Here is an 18,495-nt window from a genome sequence, read left to right on the forward strand (position 1 = left end):
TAAAAATACTAACAGTCGGCTGGCACTTCTTATGTCAAATGGAAGCGCGTTCCAAAGTTTCGGTGCAGCACAGGTAAAAGAACGGTCACCTAGTGTGGCTTTTGATTTAAAACGTGGATAGCTAAGTAAAAGTTTATCGCTAGAATTCCTAAGATTATATTTGGAGGGGAGCCTAAGAGAAATAAGGGATGATAAATAAGAAGGCGCTAAAAAACTAAGAATCTTAAAAGTAATTAGAAGTATTTTAAATTCGATTCTGTATCTAATCGGTAACAAGTACAATTCATAAATAAAAGGCGTTACATGGCAAATGCGCCCTTTGTAAGAAACGACGTTCGTAAGATAAGAAGTGTAGTTCGGACGATTGCAAGTTTAATCGGTGGTTGTAAGGGATGTTATATAACCGGCTTTGAAGAGTCTTAGATGCGCTTGTAGGTAGACGCAAAGCCGCCGCTTAGGGTCTTGCAACAAGTGGATGTAAGGAGTCTTATGCCTGGCAGTCAGAGTCTTAGCACCGGCAATTGAAGTTATGATCGACCTTCCGTTGTGAGGTACCAATCACCGCTCTTAACGCTCTGTTAGTTCCATTGGCATTATTCATTTGAGGTGAATTATATAAGGGCAGTTTAGTTCCATGGCGTCCTTTTTTTGAGGTGAATTATACAAGAGTATTCCAACATGAGATAGACAATTTTTAAATAGAGACCTGTGCCCAGCTGCTGAATATGATCCGTATTGCGTCTCTGGTGCGGACTTGTGAACACTGTTTGTCAATAATATTGCTCGGATCTCTGGATGCATAATTTAAAAACCGTCTGACATTTAATGACAAATTCTTCAAACTTTCACTGGTGACCGAATTATACTCCTTTCTAGTCTTTAATCAAGAAAACAGGGAATAAACCATATTTACATTGTAAGTAATATAGTTCAACGGGAATTTTATTCCTCTCGGCTTTGATCAAAATAAAATGGCCCTACGTTACATACTAAGATGCATTGCTTTAATCTTTATCATTGGCGGAAAAAGTTTGCAAGCACACACGACAAAAGTGAAGGCCCAGACTGATGGTAAACGTACAAGTGGAGAAAAGAAAGCCAATTTGCTAGCAGCGGACGCGAATCACTCCGCGGAACCCAAGGACGGACACGGACATCCGTGCTGTTTTCCTGTACACACTCCACCTGATGTGCACGAGCTTCATGTACATATCCATGAACGTAAGTCAGTGTTAATCAATACCCATCAACTTTAAATGTGACTGTGGACTGGACTAAGACAGTGAGTGAGTTTACAAATCATCGCTATGTGTCCATACATTTTACTTATAACCAGTTTACAGAACATCTGTCCTGTTTTTCTACGCTCTTCAGTCGTGTTATGGTTGCTTTTGATGACTATTGTTTTACTTTTATGAAGTGTTGATTTTACACGAGTTTGAAAATTATTTGCAATTTTTATTTTACCGCCCACTTAATTAGATTTAATTGAATGAGGGAGACATGGCTTAAAAGACTTCTTATTTATCTTTTCTTCTAAAACCTATCTGTTATTTTTACCGCACATAACAGAGAAACTAACTGAACAAAATTTAGGTTTCTATTAATAATAAACAAGGCGTTGTCTTTGTTTTCTAAGTGACCCTTCTTCTTCTTGGTTTATTTACTATAAGTAACGCTAGAGCCACAGTCGTTTACCAACACGAATTTTATTTAACAACAATTTTGACAGTATTGCTGCTTTTATGCTACGCCGTGTTTCGGTCACGTTATAAGCGCAATTTCATGTTTGTTATTAAACAGGTAGGAGTTTCTCTCTTTGTTACATCATAAACACATTTTTACGGGGTAGGGGACTGATAGCGTTTATTTCTATCGTAACACTTGACTCATATTTTCATGTTCGACCTGATCTCTCACTTAAGTTGACGCTTTGGGCAATTTTTTAACGGAAACCATAAGTCTAGGGTTTTTCGACAGAAATACTACTGTTATGATAGTAGCCCTCCTTGGATGAACACGATCTCGTCACGTCACGTGATCAATTTAAACTGACAAAAATCACAGAAAATTCAGTGGTAAACTATAACGCCAGATCGATTGAATGCACCTGCGTAGCCAGTCAGATTATACAAGTTTGTCAATAGTTAGCCACAAAATAATATTTATAAACTGTCTTAAAGCGAGACACTCCATGGGGCTAACTACAGGTAGACTATCCAACAGAGAAAAAAAAGGCCAGTCCGTTCAGCAAATTACATTGAACCGATTTTTTGAGTACAAGAGGGTTACTTATAAGAAACCTGTTTACATGTAGGAAATCAATGCAAGAATGGTGGCGTTATGACAATGGGTATCAATGGTGTGTTCAAATGTTTGTGCCCTCCAAAGTATAGTGGTCCTCTATGCGAAGGTAAGCCCCTTTTAAAGCAAATTCACCACGTTTCCTTCACCGTGAACGCTGGTACTTGGTTTATCTATACGATTAGGAAATACACACACTAAAGGAAACAAATTAAAACAAAACTATAGGAGGAAACATCAACAACAAAAAATTGAAATGCTTTTCGCAGGCTAGGTGTAACCAGTCTGCAAATATTTAGTTTTCTCAGCCAGTCGGATGGCGAACAAACACAAGTTATAATTTTCTTTCGCCGCTGCTTTCACGGTATTCAGCCAAGGCCAGCTGGAGCTGAAAACACTTGTTTTATAATAAAACAGCAATTATGTTTGCAGCATTCCATAAAATGGCATATTCGTTAGGTTCGTACATTGTATGATCTCTAAGGTATCAATGGTTGTTGTCTTTCTAAGATCACAACTTGCGGGAGGTCGGTACTTTATGTCATGTTTTAAAAACGTTTCATTTGCACTGTAAATATAAAATGATCTGATGTGGCAATGCTTATTAAGCTTAAGCTATATTTTGATAGCTCACTACTTCCGTAGCCTTCGCAGACTTTCGTCTGCTCGTGAGGCTACTACTTTCAATATTGGTACTTTTTGCGGGGATTCACTATTTGATTCATGGCAAATGGCATGGCAAAAAGGGTCTAAGAAAATACTGACTCCATGCTCTCATGTCTTGAACTCCAGACACCTTATTTTGTTACTATAATCCTTGTAAGAATGGAGGAACTTGTGAAGAGCTTTCCAAAGGTTTCAAATGCCACTGCGATAAAGGATTTATGGGAAACACATGCCAAGGTACGTCGACGTAATGTTTATGGTAATAGGTGCTTTATCATTGTAGCATAATCGTTTATATTAGCTGACTGATTATCAAACCGTGGGGTGCGGGTTTGGTTGGCGCAAACGAGGCACAAAAAGTGGTTTTTCATTGCTTTGACTTTGCTATGCTCTTATATGATGCGATCGGATGCGAAACCAAAAACAGTAGTGGCTTTTTAACCTAAATTTCAAATAAATAGTGACTTGGTCTCGCGCGTCTTACAGCGGTCACGTGTATTTGCTTCGTAGTCTGACTGGTTCACTATTATCTTATTGGCGACACTTGAACTGACCTTTCAATATCAGCTGTTTACTGTCGCTTGCGACGTTTTCTCCTCGATCTTTTAGTCTCTCGCTTTTCCCAACCCTCTCAGGATATAAAAACATAAGAAAAATACGAGAAAATGCTTGTTGACATTTTCCGGGCCCACAACTAAGTCTCCCTTCGGACATTTCCAGAGTGTCTGTGTATAAATAAGAAAGTGATAGTTGAGCTGTTTCTCTTTTGTTATAAACTGATATAAAAATTTGACTTTTGTTACCAGAGTTTATCTTTAACGACTGAGACTTGTGAAACTGAAAAAAAGAAGTAAATTGTAAACAGCGTGGATCTGCCCTACCTACTTCTTTTCTATCAATGAGATTATAAAGCTTGTGATAAACAACTGAAGACGAGTTCTTTTATTTTTCAGACCGCAATTTCTGCAAACCCAACCCTTGTTCCCATCATGCCACCTGCGTTGAGACTATGAATAGCTTCAAATGCATCTGCGAAGAAGGATACAAGGGCGTGCAATGTAAAGGTGATGTTATTAAAGCACAAGTAGTACAGCTGATCATGAGAAAGATATGCCACAATGCAACCTATGCAATACGTCTGACTGGGTTATTCTAAAGAGAAGGCCATATTTTTCCGAAGAAAAAGGCAAGCTCTTTTTATTCCTAAAACAATTAAACTAACAAGAAACGATTTCTCAAAAATATATTTTGAGATAAAACATAGTGATAAAAACGACGTTTCGACCTCTCCACGTTAAAAGGAACTCAGAGAAGTCAAAACTTCGTTTTCTTATCGCTATGTTTTAGCTTTAAACAAAAAAAAAACGGCTTAAAAGACTTGGATTGTTTGAGTCCTTCATGGCAGGGCCGCTAAATAGTGCTTGTGATACACAGTCGCCTTCCAAAGTCTCGGTCATGATATCAAACAAACGAGCCCTCGACAGCGATTTGAATCCTTACATTACTTAAAGATTGATAAGTGCATGAGATTATATGCACAATTTACAGAATATTACCTAATCATATACTGTTTTCCCGTTTTATATCATAAATGGTATTTCATGTCATTTTGACTCTAAAAAAAGAATCTATTTGTCGCATATATTTTTATTTCTTGCTATTTATTCCTTTTATTTATTTCACTTTAGATGTGGATCCTTGTTTCCCAAATCCCTGTAAAAACAATGGTGTGTGTAAAGACATACAAGGAAGTGCTAAGTGTGATTGTCCGCCTTCTCATAAAGGACCATTTTGCACAGGTATGATTCTGATAGTTGATAAGAATAAATGGAGACTTGACTGGTATTCAATAGAGGTGACAATATGCTCGAGATTCTACTAAGAACAAAAGCGATCGTGTTTGATTGAAAAGGTCTAACTATATACCCGCGTAAAATTCGCAGTTGGAAACTTTTAAACTACCGTTCATTTTTTTTAGGCAAGACAAGCGGTTTATATGCTTACTTTAAAAATTAAAATTCTTAAATCGCTTAGTTAACATTTCTATGCCACAAAAAGTCGACTCGACAAAATTGAGATTATGAATACCAGTAAAACTTCAGATAATAATAACTGACAGCTAGATGTTTTTGTTTTCACTGACGGTGCCCTTCAGAAACCCTAGTTTGCTTTCATAACCCATGCTATCACGGTGGAAAATGCGTGGAGAATCCAACAGCTCCTTGTGTTTGTGAAAAAGGATACATTGGTACCTACTGCCAGGGTAAGCGTTCTGAAACTAAAAATGAATTATAAATGAAAATAAAAAAAATCATTTCTTTGTCATTATTATTATGTTCAGCAGTTAGATCGCAGGGAAAATTGTTTTACGAAATTAAGCATTCTGCAGTGTCATGTATTTTAAGTGATCTTTCAGCTCTTGACTGGTAAGGCATGCGTTCGTGCTGTAGATCTCATTAAAAAGGACATATTATCGTCTAGATCACGTGTGCAATCCAAGTCCCTGTGTTAATGGAGGAAAATGCACTATCGAAAGGAGTGTCGGACATCACAAATGGACTTACAAGTGCGTCTGTCCGCGTGGGTTCAAAGGAAGGTTATGTCATAGTAAGTAGGAAAAATAAGTTATATTTTCTAAGTTGTGGTGAGTATCGTAGCTTGTTGTTCTTATATTTGACCGCCGTCGTTTTGACAAATGTTCCTAAGCAGCTGTACTAAGTGGTCTTCAATAAGTGTATCAGTTGGAACTTTAAGATAAGATGTTCTCAATTAAAGAAAATATTTGTGACACTACCATCTATCCAAGGTATTTGTCTAATTTTCTTTTAATAACATCAGTTAAAAGGTTACTATTTAAAGCTTTCGTAAACAGCGCAATGAAAACCCTCCAAAGTTATATGCGTTTAGATGTTTTAAATAATTGAAATATTTTACAGTTCCAAACCCATGTTTGGACTTCATCTGTTTGAACGGAGGAACCTGCATTGATGAGCAAACTCCACAAGACGTAACTGTCAGGGATATCGTTCCACACATGCTGAATTTCTACTGTCGGTGTCTGCCAGGATTTACAGGACAGAAATGCGAAAGTAAATAATTTCTTTGTTTTTCTTCCTTATAACTAAAACTGATTAAAACGAGCTTTGTATGATTATACAGAAGATTGATTAAATCAGATGACTTTTAAAACTCTTAAGGTAACTGAATATCACAAGCAAATTAAGTCCGGCCTTGGAAGTATGAAATTGATAACAGTATATTGCTACTCCTTTAAATAACGATGGACCACATTTTGTCTTGTTCATTTGTCTGTTGCCATGATATGCTTCATAGGTTGGGAGAGAGAGACACTGTAGAAAATACATCAGGTGAACGCTGAACCTTCAGTGGGCCTCGAAATCCGAAGTCCCTTATGACTCGCAGCGAAGCTAATTTATCATCAAATTAGGAAGCGTGTGGAAAGGTTGATGACCAAATAGGATAAAGAAAATCGAAAGAGAGAGAAGCGATGGAAGTGAACGTCTTACTTGGACAGGAAGCGGAACATTTAAAAGTTATCTGTTCTATTTTTTTTCTTTTTTCTCCATAGGTAAAATATGTGACAAGTGCGATGTAAACGCTGAATGCATCAACAATCATTGTGTGTGTAAACAGAACTATGTTGGGGATGGCTTTCATTGTTCAGGTAACTTTCAACTTGTTCTACACATGCATCCTTTTACTAGCCAGCTATTCAATTCACTGCTTGCAAAAAATATTAATCTTCCATGTTCTGTAATAGTTATCTGCGTGATAAACTATAGCTTTAATCAAATCCGATAGAGCACACTTTCAACTTGGCAATATTCGAAAGAGTTTATTGTACCCACTTTCTGTTTCAGCAATTAAAGACCCCTGCATACCAAATCCCTGCAAGAACAAAGGAGTGTGTGTTTTGGGCCCAGACAGGTCATACATTTGTGAATGCGAAAAAGGATATTGTGGAGCACATTGTGAATGTAAGTGACTACATCGCGAGACGAACTATAAGGCACAATTGTTACAAACAAGGATGTGTTCGAGAGCCATGTCGACTTCGAGGCAGCATTTGGTCTGTTAACAGAAGTAACCTTCAATAGGCTGAAATGTCAGTCGTCTTCTTGGTTGCCCGTTCTGCCTCCGCGGCAAGGCGATCCGTCCATCCCGTCTTGTTGTCTCGTTCGCTGACTTTGATTATTTATAGCTACAGTCAACTCTCTCTATAACGAACACCTTCGGGACCACGGTTTGATGTCCGCAATAGAGAAAGTCCGTAGTAGTGAGAGTTATTTTCAGTGATTCTTATTTGCCGGGACTTAAACCCCTGTCTGTAATAACGGGGTGTCCGCCAGACGGGAGTTCACTGTATTTATCATTTTATATGTATTCTTCCTTCGATCGTCCTTACTAAAATATTGTCAGCCTTGTAAAAGCAGGACATGGTAATGAAATAACGTGCCTATTTATTGTGTTGGAGTCCCAGCCCTATGTTCAAACATTTGTACTCGTGGGGAGTCACCCGCCAGGATTGGGAGTCCTTGACTTTTGTGCGCCGCGGCACAGATTAAGGGCCATGCATGTTAAGTCAACATTATGCCGTGTCGTATAACTGAGTGTTTTATCATTTCATTACCTAGTTGAGTATGGTTTCAGTGTAAGGCCTGTCTCACAAAAACCTGACGAAATAGTTCGAGTTCCCAACGTACGAACGAAGAGAGCGTCGCTGCAATTTGAAAACGAAGTGAATTTAAATTTTTTAATTTTTTCTTAACAGCATATTGCACCCCATGTGTCAGCAACCCGTGCAAAAACAACGGCACGTGCACCGCTTATGACAATTCTTATGTTTGTACCTGTACTCCGGGCTTTACTGGAGTTAACTGCGAGCGTAAGTATTGTAAAATATTGGACTACAGGGGAAGGGATGTTCTGAGTTATGTACGGAAGAAAATGTTATTGGCCAAAACTCTCTGGGAATTCACCTCAAAAGAAAAAGAGAAACCTTTAACAAGGAATCGAATAAAAAGCAATGCACATGAACCAAGTGCTTGTAAAAATACAGTAGAGTCCCGATTTCTCGAACCAATTTTCTTTTCCTTTGGATAGTACTTCTATGTAGTTTTACCCCCGATTTCTCATACCTCCGGAGTTCTCGAAGCAATTCTCGTTTCTGCCGGAGGTTTAATCTATATTGTAACTGATGAATCTCAAGTCAAACTCCTTGAAGCCATTTGAGGAGGAGGTTTGATTCACCAAAACAAATCGAAACGATTGTACATCTAATATATCAAAAGAACTCCTGGCCGTTCCTGTGTTCTTTGTCTTCATTCTCAAAAATCTTTAAAATGTATATCAGTAGATATGATGATTTAATTGAGTTTAGTGGCAATTTTCTTGTTTATGTTGCTTTGTAGTTCCTTTGCCCAATCCATGTAATTCACAACCTTGTGCTCATGGAGGGACGTGCAGTTTTGACCAAATTAGGAATGAATATCAATGTCGCTGCATAGGGAGGTATACTGGAAAGAACTGTGAAGGTATTAAACTCAACAATGAAAAAGTATTAAATAAGATATTAAATAGCATCGAACTCGGAAAAAAATCCGAGTTCCAGATGGGATTTGAACCCACGACCCTCCGTGTTCTAGGACGGATGCTCTACCACTGAGCTACTGGGACTCTGTGGTGAGCAAGGGTGAAATGTGGGCTTTTTTCCGAGTTCGATGCTATTTAATATCTTATTTAATGAAATAATACAATCAAATAATACATTATAAACAAAAGCAAACGAAACCCGGAAATGAAGACGTAGCACAGTACGGACATCCGCGTAGTCTTACGTCATTGGTGTCCAGTCATTCCTCTCTGACACGACTCTGCCTTCAGTAACGCTTGTAAATCACTCGCCTGACTCTCCGACACGGGAGAAACTTGAAGAAATCCTCTGCCTTCAGTAACGCTTGTAAATCACTCGCCTGACTCTCCGACACGGGAGAAACTTGAAGAAATCCTCTGCCTTCAGTAACGCTTGTAAATCACTCGCCCGACGGCTCATGATTTACAAGCTTTTCTCGTGTTCTCCCAAAATTGCACGTGGTTTAATTACGCCAGTTAAGCCCTAAAAAGCGCGGTCTATTGCTTAAATTTGCTATGATAAATCTAGAGCTTATAATGTAATCGTTAAAAGAAATTCCCATTCATCGCTATAAAACCAATGCGCACAGGCTAACAAGCAAGATTAATTCGAATGTTGACATTTGGTTAAGTGATTTTATCACGATACTTGTTTTGATAGTGTGTGGCTGCCCTAAATCTCGACCTCTTACCAATAAAGTAACTCTGGATGCAAAGTGTGATGCAGTGGGCGAGTGTTACTGTCCAGATTACAATGGAAAAGAAACTACTTATGTTGAAAGATTCGGATGCGTCTACTCTGGTGAGTAAATACATTGCATATATCACTTATTGTGATAAGTTACCCGGGGGGGGGTACTCCCATAAATTTCGGATAGGGGTGTGCCGCCAAGGTTCTTAAACCCTGACCTTATTTAAGGATAAAGAAAGCGAAAATTGATACCCTTTTTAAGGCCCAAAACCGAAAAATGACACCCTATTCAAGGGGAGGAGAAGCGTTCCGTGAAGACCCAAATAACGGCTAGCCGCGCACGGCAAGACACAAATCTTTATAAAATCGCTTTACTTATACCTGAACAGAAAATTCAGTTTTAAGATACCTTTTTTCGTTTAGCTGGGCGTTTATTTTAGCTAATAGAATTTAGGTACCCTATCTAAGGATTACACCGGGAACACATTGCCAAAAGGAGCAAAAATGATACCCTATTTAAGGATCGACAACCTCAAAAACCATACCCTATCGGGCGGCATATACCTATATAGGCCACATATGGGAGTACCCCGACGGGTAAGTTACATTGAATATGTCTTTAAAAAGCAAGCTTGGTGAGGAGATCAAACTTGAGATTGCTACTAAAGGTGTGGCTTTTTGTTGGCTATTTATCATTTTATATCCAACAGGCGCGAAAACCCCGGCAAAAGGATCATTGTTAATTATTCATCATGAGTTCCTTTTTCATTTACCCTATTTCAGGTACAAATCCATGCTTTTCCAATCCATGCCAAAACAACGGGGTTTGTAAGTTTGTTCAAGGTGCTCGGCCGGACCTTCACACATATCAATGTCTTTGCCCGGATAAGTATTATGGACCGAACTGTGAATGTAAGTCATCTATACGCTAACGCAGAAACCATTACTATTGACCTAGAACGTTCACGCCCTTATAAGTATTTTATTTTACTTTTGAACTGAATAGATTTTACATTCAATACCCTTAGGGAAGGGCAGATCGTGTCAGTAAAAATCAAAGAAATCGTGTCGACCGTCAGGAAAATAGTTTTGCTTGTATTTTATAAAGTGTTCAATAAATTCTAAAGGCACAAGACCCTTAAAAAACGGTCATCGTACCCAAACCTCATATTTCACTTCGCGCGAACCCGACATTTTGCACTTTTCGGGTGGCGTAACGTTACACAGACGGTATTTTTTATCAGCGATTCATCATGAACAAAGTGAGGCCGGATTTTAACTTAAGCAAAAGTAGCCAAAAATATTGAAGCCCTGACATTTACCATCTCTCTTATTCAATATTTAAGCCTAATCAATCAACACAAAAAGCTGACCGGTAGTCCTTTAAATCTTCCGATATTTTAATCACATGTTTTAGGTTTTCAGGTTTTTGGGTTTAGAGTTTTATACGTATGGGATCGAAGTAGATATTTTGCATGAAGGATGATCAAAGTTACATAAAATCATACGAGCGACGCCATTGCGATTTAAATCCGAGTCCGTTAATTCGATAGAAGTCAATTAAAAAAAAAAATCAACAACAGAGTTATCCACTTCTCAGAAGCAATGAGACATTTCATCTAGTCGTTTTCAACCGTGCGGCTATCAAGCAATAATAACAGCATTTTGTGCAAACTTCTTTGGCGTTCATCAAAAGATTCACAAGATCCCACAAAAATGAAAATTGAACCTTGGTAAGGTATAACATGAAGTCTCTGTCACAATATAAAACAATTTGAGTCAGAGCCGGTTTTTTCGACCATCTTGCTTCATTTTCAAGATTTCCTTTGCTTCTTACCGACATAGGTCTGGACCACAATGTAGTCACTCATTGTGTTGCCCACAGCATATGCCTTTAAAAGAATCGCGTGTCAAAGTTGTGTTATATTAAATTAAATTACAGATGTAATTTAATTATTAGCTCAAATCTTAGTATTTTAATATTAAGTCTTTACAACTGCTGCTGCTGCTACTGCTGCTACTGCTGCTGTTGCTACAACTACTACTACTGCTGCTGCTTCTGCTGCTGCTGCTGCTGCTGCTACTACTACTATCAATATTTACTCCTAACTTTCTTTTACAAAGAACCGTTTACTTATGTCTTTAGGCACCGAATGTAAATGCAACAAACCATGTTTAAACAATGGAGTTTGTACTGACATTGCGACCCACGTGTTCGAATGTAAATGTCCTGCAGGCTTCACTGGGGCCACCTGTGGAGGTCAGTATAGCAACAGACGGTAAAGCAAATGGCTATCTGTTCGGGAGGTCAAGGATAACACCCCACCTACAGTCTCAATTCTTCTTTCGCAGTCCAGATTCATCTAATTATATTTACCAACAATTCAGTTTGGACCAATGTCAATTGTTAAATTGTAAGTCATTTCTACAAATCAGTCTAAGGGGTGTAAGGAAAAAAGATTGCGGGTACATTATTATCACAATGCCTTGCGATCCTAACACAGCTTTAGGCACAAAGAAAGCCTTTTTTGCAAAATTCGTCCCTGTGCTAACATTGCTCGTGCTAAATTTAGAGTTTACAGAGCATCTATGTGCGTTCAGTTTGATTTGCGTTTTTAGAGTTTTCGTGTGCTAAATAGTATGGGTAAATGTACCAGTTGCTATATTTTTTTCGTAGGGTGAATTTTTAGTCATCGTAAAATAACCTAACAAGAAAGGATCTTCTTTGGCTACTTCAATTTTTTTTACAGCATAACTGCCTAACGTATAAATGTATCCTACTCGTCACTTGGTAAATTGAGTGCTATAACGTCGAAGAAGTATTGGTGACATAATTCTCTGTTTACTTTTAAATACACAGAAATTGTTCCAACGGTTGGCCCAGGATCGTGTTACTCAAGACCGTGTTTAAACGGAGGGACGTGTGTGGAGAGAGCACTGGGATCTTATGACTGTATTTGTACCTTGCAGTACACTGGACCACACTGTGATGGTATGTAAACACATAAATTTCTGACTCCTTATCCATGTAGCACATTAATATAACTTTGATCCCGAGTCTCTAGCTATATGCTACCAGTCCTGTAATGTACATACTATCAGTACCTTGAAATGCTTGCAAATTAACAAATGGTAAACGTCGCAGCGCGAATTACAGATGCATGCGGGAGGTTGCTAAGTACGAAAGAAGTGTAACAGTCTAGACTCTAGCTTCCTGAGTACTTAGCAAACCTCCCAATTGCATCTGTAACTCAATAGTGCACACTGTGACGTTTACCATTTGTTTTATAGCACAACTTATAGGAGATTTATTAAAGTTTCTTTGAGGTAAAAGTCCGCGCGTATAATTAAACAATTGCGTGTAGTGCTCGCGCAAACGCTGACAAAAAACCTAAAAGAAAAAACAACCAAACAAACTTTTGAATTATTTTAGTTAAACTTGCATTATACCTCAAAGTATTTCAGCATTACGGAGAAATGGTTTTTCTTATGTTTAGCTTTTCAAATTCACAGGAAAATCGAGAAAACATGTAAAAACACGCAAAGTAGTGGTACTTTTTGTGCCATGTCGCATCAGATCGGCGCGGGCGCTCAGGTTGAAGGCAAACGTCAGTGTGCACCCATGGGCAAAATAGTAGACGCTGGATTAACCAATCAGAACGCGCGCTTTACTTAAGTTGTGCTATAATGTTTATTACAGATGCGGAAACCTTTTAGCGCTTACAAACAATGGTTTGCTTGAACACACTTTTGATTTGTTTAGAACAGACCGAAATAGATAAAAAATAACAAATAGAAAGGTTCTTCGATTATAGTTTACAGCTTTTTTGTCATCCTTTAGTTGATAAGTGCGCAAACTGTGATGTAAATGCTGATTGCATTAATGGTAGATGTCGGTGTAGGAAGGGCTACATCGGAACTGGATACGCATGCGTTAAAGGTAAATATGATCAATCCTGGTTATAATAATAATTCATTTATTTGTATATCTATATTTAGAAGTACTTTAAAAGTATCTATGAAGTTGTTATTGCAGTGTTTTTGTTGTTGTAGAAACTATAAAAGAGCACTGCTGTGATCCTTTCCTTTCACCCCCAAGTACACCAAAATTCTTGAAAAAAAAAATGGAAAAATGACAAACTAAGGAGCAAAGAACATAGACTAGTACTCACTTGCTTCTATTTGAATTGACTCACGGTGTAATTCTATCTAGAGAGAGGTTTTGAGGCCATTCTAATTCTAATTCTGGAAATCTATTTCAGAATTGGCCATTACAATTCGATCGGGAATACACAACCCCACAAACTTCAAGCTTTAAACATAACCATGTCTAAACAAAGTTATTTAGTTTTTTTGTTAATTTTGTTGAACTGCAGATGAAAAAGGTAAAGGATGCGAAGATGTGCTTTGTCCAATCAATCACCATTGTGTTCAAGGCTTCTGCATCTGTTTGCCAGGTTTACATTGCTAGGTAAGATTTACGCAGCATTTAAACCTGCACGTTAAAAAGTAATGAAGATGAATTGTTCAACAATGACAAAAACGTTTACCATCTTTATTATTATACACACTTAATGATTTCGACATTGCTGTTCCTAGCAATACGCAGGACGCGTGTCACATATCAACCTAGTAAATGGCTCAGCTCACCACGAGTCTCTCAACCGGTATCAGAGAGGCCATGAGTTCGATTCCCGTTGGGGAATTTTTTCTTTGTCTCATGCTCGTGTCATTGTTGAACATTAGCGAAGTGGGCGAGGTCTATAATAGAATGCAAATGATTATACTGCACACGAGGCTCTACAAACATCAGCGTGTTCTGAGAGAAATAAAGGGAATCTAGGCGAAGTTTTCGTTTCAATGAAGTGTTTTAGGAACACCGGCTGTTTTAGAAAGTGTTTTAGGAAAATCGTCCGCCATTCGGGTTAGTTTGTCTGAGTCTTGTCTGAGTCATGACGTCACTCGCGCGCTTCGCTATTCATCTTCGTTATTTCTTTATTATTTACTACGTTATAAAGTGTTTTTCATACAGCATGGATCAATCATGTGTCCGCTCTGATTCCCGTTAAAATGCTCAACCTGGCCTTTTTTTGTTTAACGCGCATTTAATGATTATTAAGAACCTTGTATATAAATCGTTGCGATCTTTCGCGCGATAGTTCGCTCACCTCGACAATTCGCTGCGATCTTTCGCGCGATACTTCGCTCACCTCGACAATTCGCTTCGATCTTTCGCGCGACATTTCGCTCAACTCGACAATTCGCTGCGACCTTTCGCGCGATACTTCGCTCACCTCGACAATTCGCTGCGAACATTCGCACGACATTTCTTTCTGTCGGTGTTTGCTTTTACGGCAAAGTTCGCTGTAAGAAAAATACACAATCTTACGTTCTTCACAGCTAGCTTGAGAACATGGGCAATTTTTTTTTTGTAAATTCATGTTACAATCTATACAAAAGGTTAAAACAAACTCACCTGGCTAGTTTCCAGCAGGAACTTAACTGTCAAAGCCATTCCACAAATCATAAGCATCCCAATTCTAACAAAAACTAGTTGTTACTCATTCGAAAGCAAACTTTTTTCTCGAACGCAATGATAACTGTGTATAAACACACACGATGTTTCCCGATGTAGCCCCAGTCCCCTTCACAGGCTCTGTGCTTTGTTTGCTACCATAGCAACAGTTTCGTTTAGTATCAGCACATTTGGCAGTTTAAAAGTCATTTGCTCCGAAGGACGCTAACTTTAATCATGCCAAAAGTTTCAAGTTATACGAGGACTCATATTGAAATCCTTCACAAGCAAGGTTTCCGTCCAGCTGGAATCCTCAAGTCATTGAAATCCGAAGATTTAACTTTCAGCCTTGATAGCGTCGTTCGCATTATCAAGAAGCTGAAAACTACCGGATCCGTGGCAAATCTATTTGTCTATTGACATATAAAAAATCCGATTTACATATATTTGGACGCACCCTCGGATAAAATGACTTGATCCGTCTATTGCTTATGAACAAGAAAACACACAAATTAAAACGAGTCGAAGTGAAATCTGATAATGTATTTCCTAAACAGGATAACAAAAAAATCAATGGTTCTCTATAAATAACAAAATGTCTGTTTTGAACTTTGTTTAGAACAAAATCTGTTTTTCCAAGCGAATTGCTGCTGGGAAAAAATAGCGACAATCGACTTTTTAAACGTACTATTTCTATTCATAATTAGCAACGATTTGAGGTCTATTAAAATAGCAAAGGTGTGACGACTTGTAGAAGCGGTTTATAAAGGGAAATTGCAGCGTCGCGTGTCATGCCTTTTGTTATTTAGTTCAATTGAAAAAACCGTACTGATGCATTTAAGGTTTTGTTCTGTGATATTTTAAAGAAGCTGGAAGCTTTCTGATGTGCAATTATAAAAACATTTTCTACTACGCGCGACGAAAAAAAAACACGCCAAAATCTACATGAACCAGCGTGCGGAAGGACGCTTTCGCTTTCTTTTGAAATTAAAAACAATAGCATGTGAGAAAATGCTAAATATATTGTTGCGCAAAAAACCGTAGATGCATTAAAGGTTTTATTCTGTGCTAGTTTAAAGAAGCTGGCAGTTACTTAATGCAATCAATAGCATTGGTGCAACTTGTTTTGGGAGTGTTTTTTTAAAGCGACTTTTATCAAGCGGAATTGCCGCGTCTTGTGTCACTTTGAGGCTTCTTTCTTTTTTTTAAACAACAATGGTTGTCGCGTGTCAGGTATGTCATTCTTAAGCATTTTCTAAGACCTGGTTTTCACTAGCGACGCAAGCACAAGCATAAGGATAACAGATATTAATATATTTTCTGATGTGCAGTTATAAAAACATTTACTTCTACGCGCGACGAAAAAAAGTCAAAATCTACAAGCGTGCAGAATGACGCTTTCGCTTTCTTTTGAAATTTAAAACAATAGCATGTGAGAAAATGCTAAATATATTGTTGCGCAACTTAATTAGCGACGGTGTGCAACAAATAAACGTAAGTCAACTTGATAAATTTGAAAACAGAATATTTTTTGTGACTTCTGCAATGTGTATGGGGGATGTGTTTGAGGGCTTATAATTATTTCGTGCGACCGTTAGAAAGTCATTTAATTATAAACAGCAATTAGAACAATTTCTTGAGGACAGAAACATTTCGGATCCCTGTAAATCTGTTATGTTGGTTACTAGCCGCTTTCGTGTCATTAAAAATGTGTTTGGGCTTTGCTTCCGTAACGAAATGGATTCGGAGTCTTTATAGATGAGGTAAGTTTAAGTTTATCTACAACGAACCGCCGCAAACTGCAGCGAATTTGCTTAAACTTCTCGCAAATTTCATGTGCGACTTATTCACCTGATCAATGGCTTTTAGTAAATACCGTTAGCTTCATGTTAAGAAGAATCGAAGCTCATTTCCGAACAATTAACAGCACATTTTTCGTGCAAGTTACATGACATTGCATCGTGTCAATCGCGTGGCGAACTTAACTTGAAGACCGGCGAACTGCCGTCAGCTGTGTTACGAAATTTCGTTAATGAACTAGCGAACTATCGCTTTTGATCGCGAATTGTCGTTGTGCTAACGACAATTCGTTGAATTATCGGTCTTTGTTCTAGCGAAACATCGCTCCAAGCGTCGCGAATTGTCGTTGTTGTTCTAGCGAAATATCGCTCATAGCGCCGCGAATTGTCGTTGTAGTAACGACAATTCGTTGAATTATCGGCCTTTGTTCTAGCGATATATCGCTTAAAGCGTTGCGAATTTCGTCCCGAATTAGCGAGCGAAATTTTGAAGAAATGTCGGGAAAACAAAGAACGAAATTCGCGCTTTTCGTTTGCATTACTTTTGCACAATACTGTAAATACTCCATTTATTCGTGATTTTCCAAGTTTTCTTAATGCCTGCGGTGCCCTATGAGAGTGCCTCACAAGGCGCTGTAGGCTTTTTTATTGTTTTAAAAGTATGTAGAACTGCGAATTTGTTACTGAACATCGTTGTAAATTTATTTCCTGTTTTAGGGTCTGTGCTCAAACAAAACGGGACATCGCTGCTTCAGGAACAGTTGAAGTCAACATAGAGTACGATGTACACATACAGAACATATATAGTATAAACATAATTTTCTTACATTCGCGGATCAGTATGTTTAATACTCCCGTAGGGAGCACTCGGAGTTTTTTCTTTCCGGGTATGCTTGTGTCAATTACTGATGTTATCATCTTTCACTATATAAATAATTATAGTAGCCTATTTTTCCGTAACTCGTCAACAATTCGTAACTGTTTTTTCAGATGTATTATTGTATGAGCGTTATAAAGCAGATGCACATGGCACGTAATAACATCATGGAAATGGAAAAATAAAAATGTATTTACTGCCATTGTAGCACTGTCGTATAATTTATTGCTTGCAGTATTTTCCTTAAGTAGCAGTAGCCTCTTGTCGTTAAAAAAAAAAGATGAAAAAGGGGAAACAAATAAAAGTGGTAGTAAGTTTAGGTTCCTTCGATCTTCTATTGAGATAACGAAAGCATTAATTCATTTTCAAATTCTATGTCCGAGGTGAACAGGTCTAAGAGAAAGCAAGATATACCTAAAATAGAGTATAGCGTCGTTGTCAATGCCGTAATGTTCGCCTAGTTTACATGGTAGCTGCCCAAAGGGGAAACAACCACCTTACGTTTGAACTGATAATCTCTTTACAACTGAGGTGTTTTATAAACATCTTCCTTGTATTATCGGCATATTTCTTACTTGGACAAAAGTACAGTTATTGAGAAATCCAAACTAAATAGAATAAGTTAGGTGAGGATTAAAGCTATAAACTAGTGGGGGCGTGTATTCCTGATCGAATTGGAATTTGGAGGTGTTGGTTTTTCCTAACCTCCGTCTTATTTTAAAGATTTTTTAAAATTTTTGATGTTTTGTTGACAGGATGTCAGCTTGAAAAATTTAATCGTTATGCCAGGTATAATACAACAACTTAAGGCGGGATTACAGTCATATTTTTGTCAATTTTGGTGAAATTTGTAAGAATTTTAATTTTAATCTCAAAACACTCTTAAAACTATAGTTGTACTTTCCCCGGTGTTTTTTTCTTTCTTCTTTAATTTTTCTGGTGAAGAGAAGCAGTTATTTACAACACACTCTTAAATGTTGATCCGTTGCCA

At 38.0% G+C, this 18,495-nt stretch overlaps 2 protein-coding genes and 1 non-coding gene across 4 annotated transcripts in view; 1 reads left to right on the forward strand and 2 right to left on the reverse strand.

The window, feature by feature from the left end:
* LOC144665586 (uncharacterized) lies at positions 1–17,699 on the forward strand. 2 transcript variants are annotated; one of them, XM_078526843.1, is made up of 20 exons: positions 1–916; positions 1,031–1,221; positions 2,318–2,413; positions 3,097–3,207; positions 3,924–4,034; positions 4,659–4,769; positions 5,126–5,233; positions 5,452–5,577; positions 5,907–6,059; positions 6,560–6,655; positions 6,852–6,968; positions 7,763–7,876; positions 8,403–8,525; positions 9,284–9,424; positions 10,097–10,225; positions 11,460–11,573; positions 12,174–12,305; positions 13,155–13,253; positions 13,690–13,784; positions 17,345–17,699. In XM_078526843.1, the coding sequence occupies exons 3-19, from the start codon at positions 2,344–2,346 to the stop codon at positions 13,782–13,784; spliced, it is 1,950 nt and encodes a 649-aa protein (XP_078382969.1). In that variant the 5' UTR covers positions 1–916; positions 1,031–1,221; positions 2,318–2,343; the 3' UTR covers positions 17,345–17,699. The 2 variants fall into 2 exon arrangements, with proteins under 2 accessions (XP_078382969.1, XP_078382968.1); XM_078526842.1 differs by having other exon boundaries at positions 1–1,221; positions 17,345–17,482.
* Trnal-uag (transfer RNA leucine (anticodon UAG)) lies at positions 8,595–8,667 on the reverse strand. The gene has a single exon. It is a non-coding gene; the product is annotated as a tRNA-Leu (tRNA).
* Positions 17,683–18,495, reverse strand: part of LOC144665581 (uncharacterized) — a 21,774-nt gene continuing 20,961 nt past the window's right edge. The window contains exon 20 of the mRNA XM_078526837.1: positions 17,683–18,307. The gene's annotated coding sequence lies outside the window, so the exon portion shown is untranslated. The remainder of the gene's footprint in view (positions 18,308–18,495) is intronic.

This window comes from Oculina patagonica, chromosome 9, assembly GCF_052425735.1.
Source record: "Oculina patagonica isolate OP01 chromosome 9, crgOcupat, whole genome shotgun sequence".
In the NCBI taxonomy this organism is placed as follows: Eukaryota; Metazoa; Cnidaria; class Anthozoa; order Scleractinia; family Oculinidae; genus Oculina; species Oculina patagonica.

Coding starts and splice junctions, on each gene's coding strand:
- LOC144665586 (XM_078526842.1), top strand. CDS start 972: ATGGCCCTACGTTACATACTAAGATGCATTGCTTTAATCTTTATCATT. Junction 9,425..10,096: donor ATTCGGATGCGTCTACTCTG/GTGAGTAAATAC, acceptor ACCCTATTTCAG/GTACAAATCCATGCTTTTCC. Junction 12,306..13,154: donor CACTGGACCACACTGTGATG/GTATGTAAACAC, acceptor GTCATCCTTTAG/TTGATAAGTGCGCAAACTGT.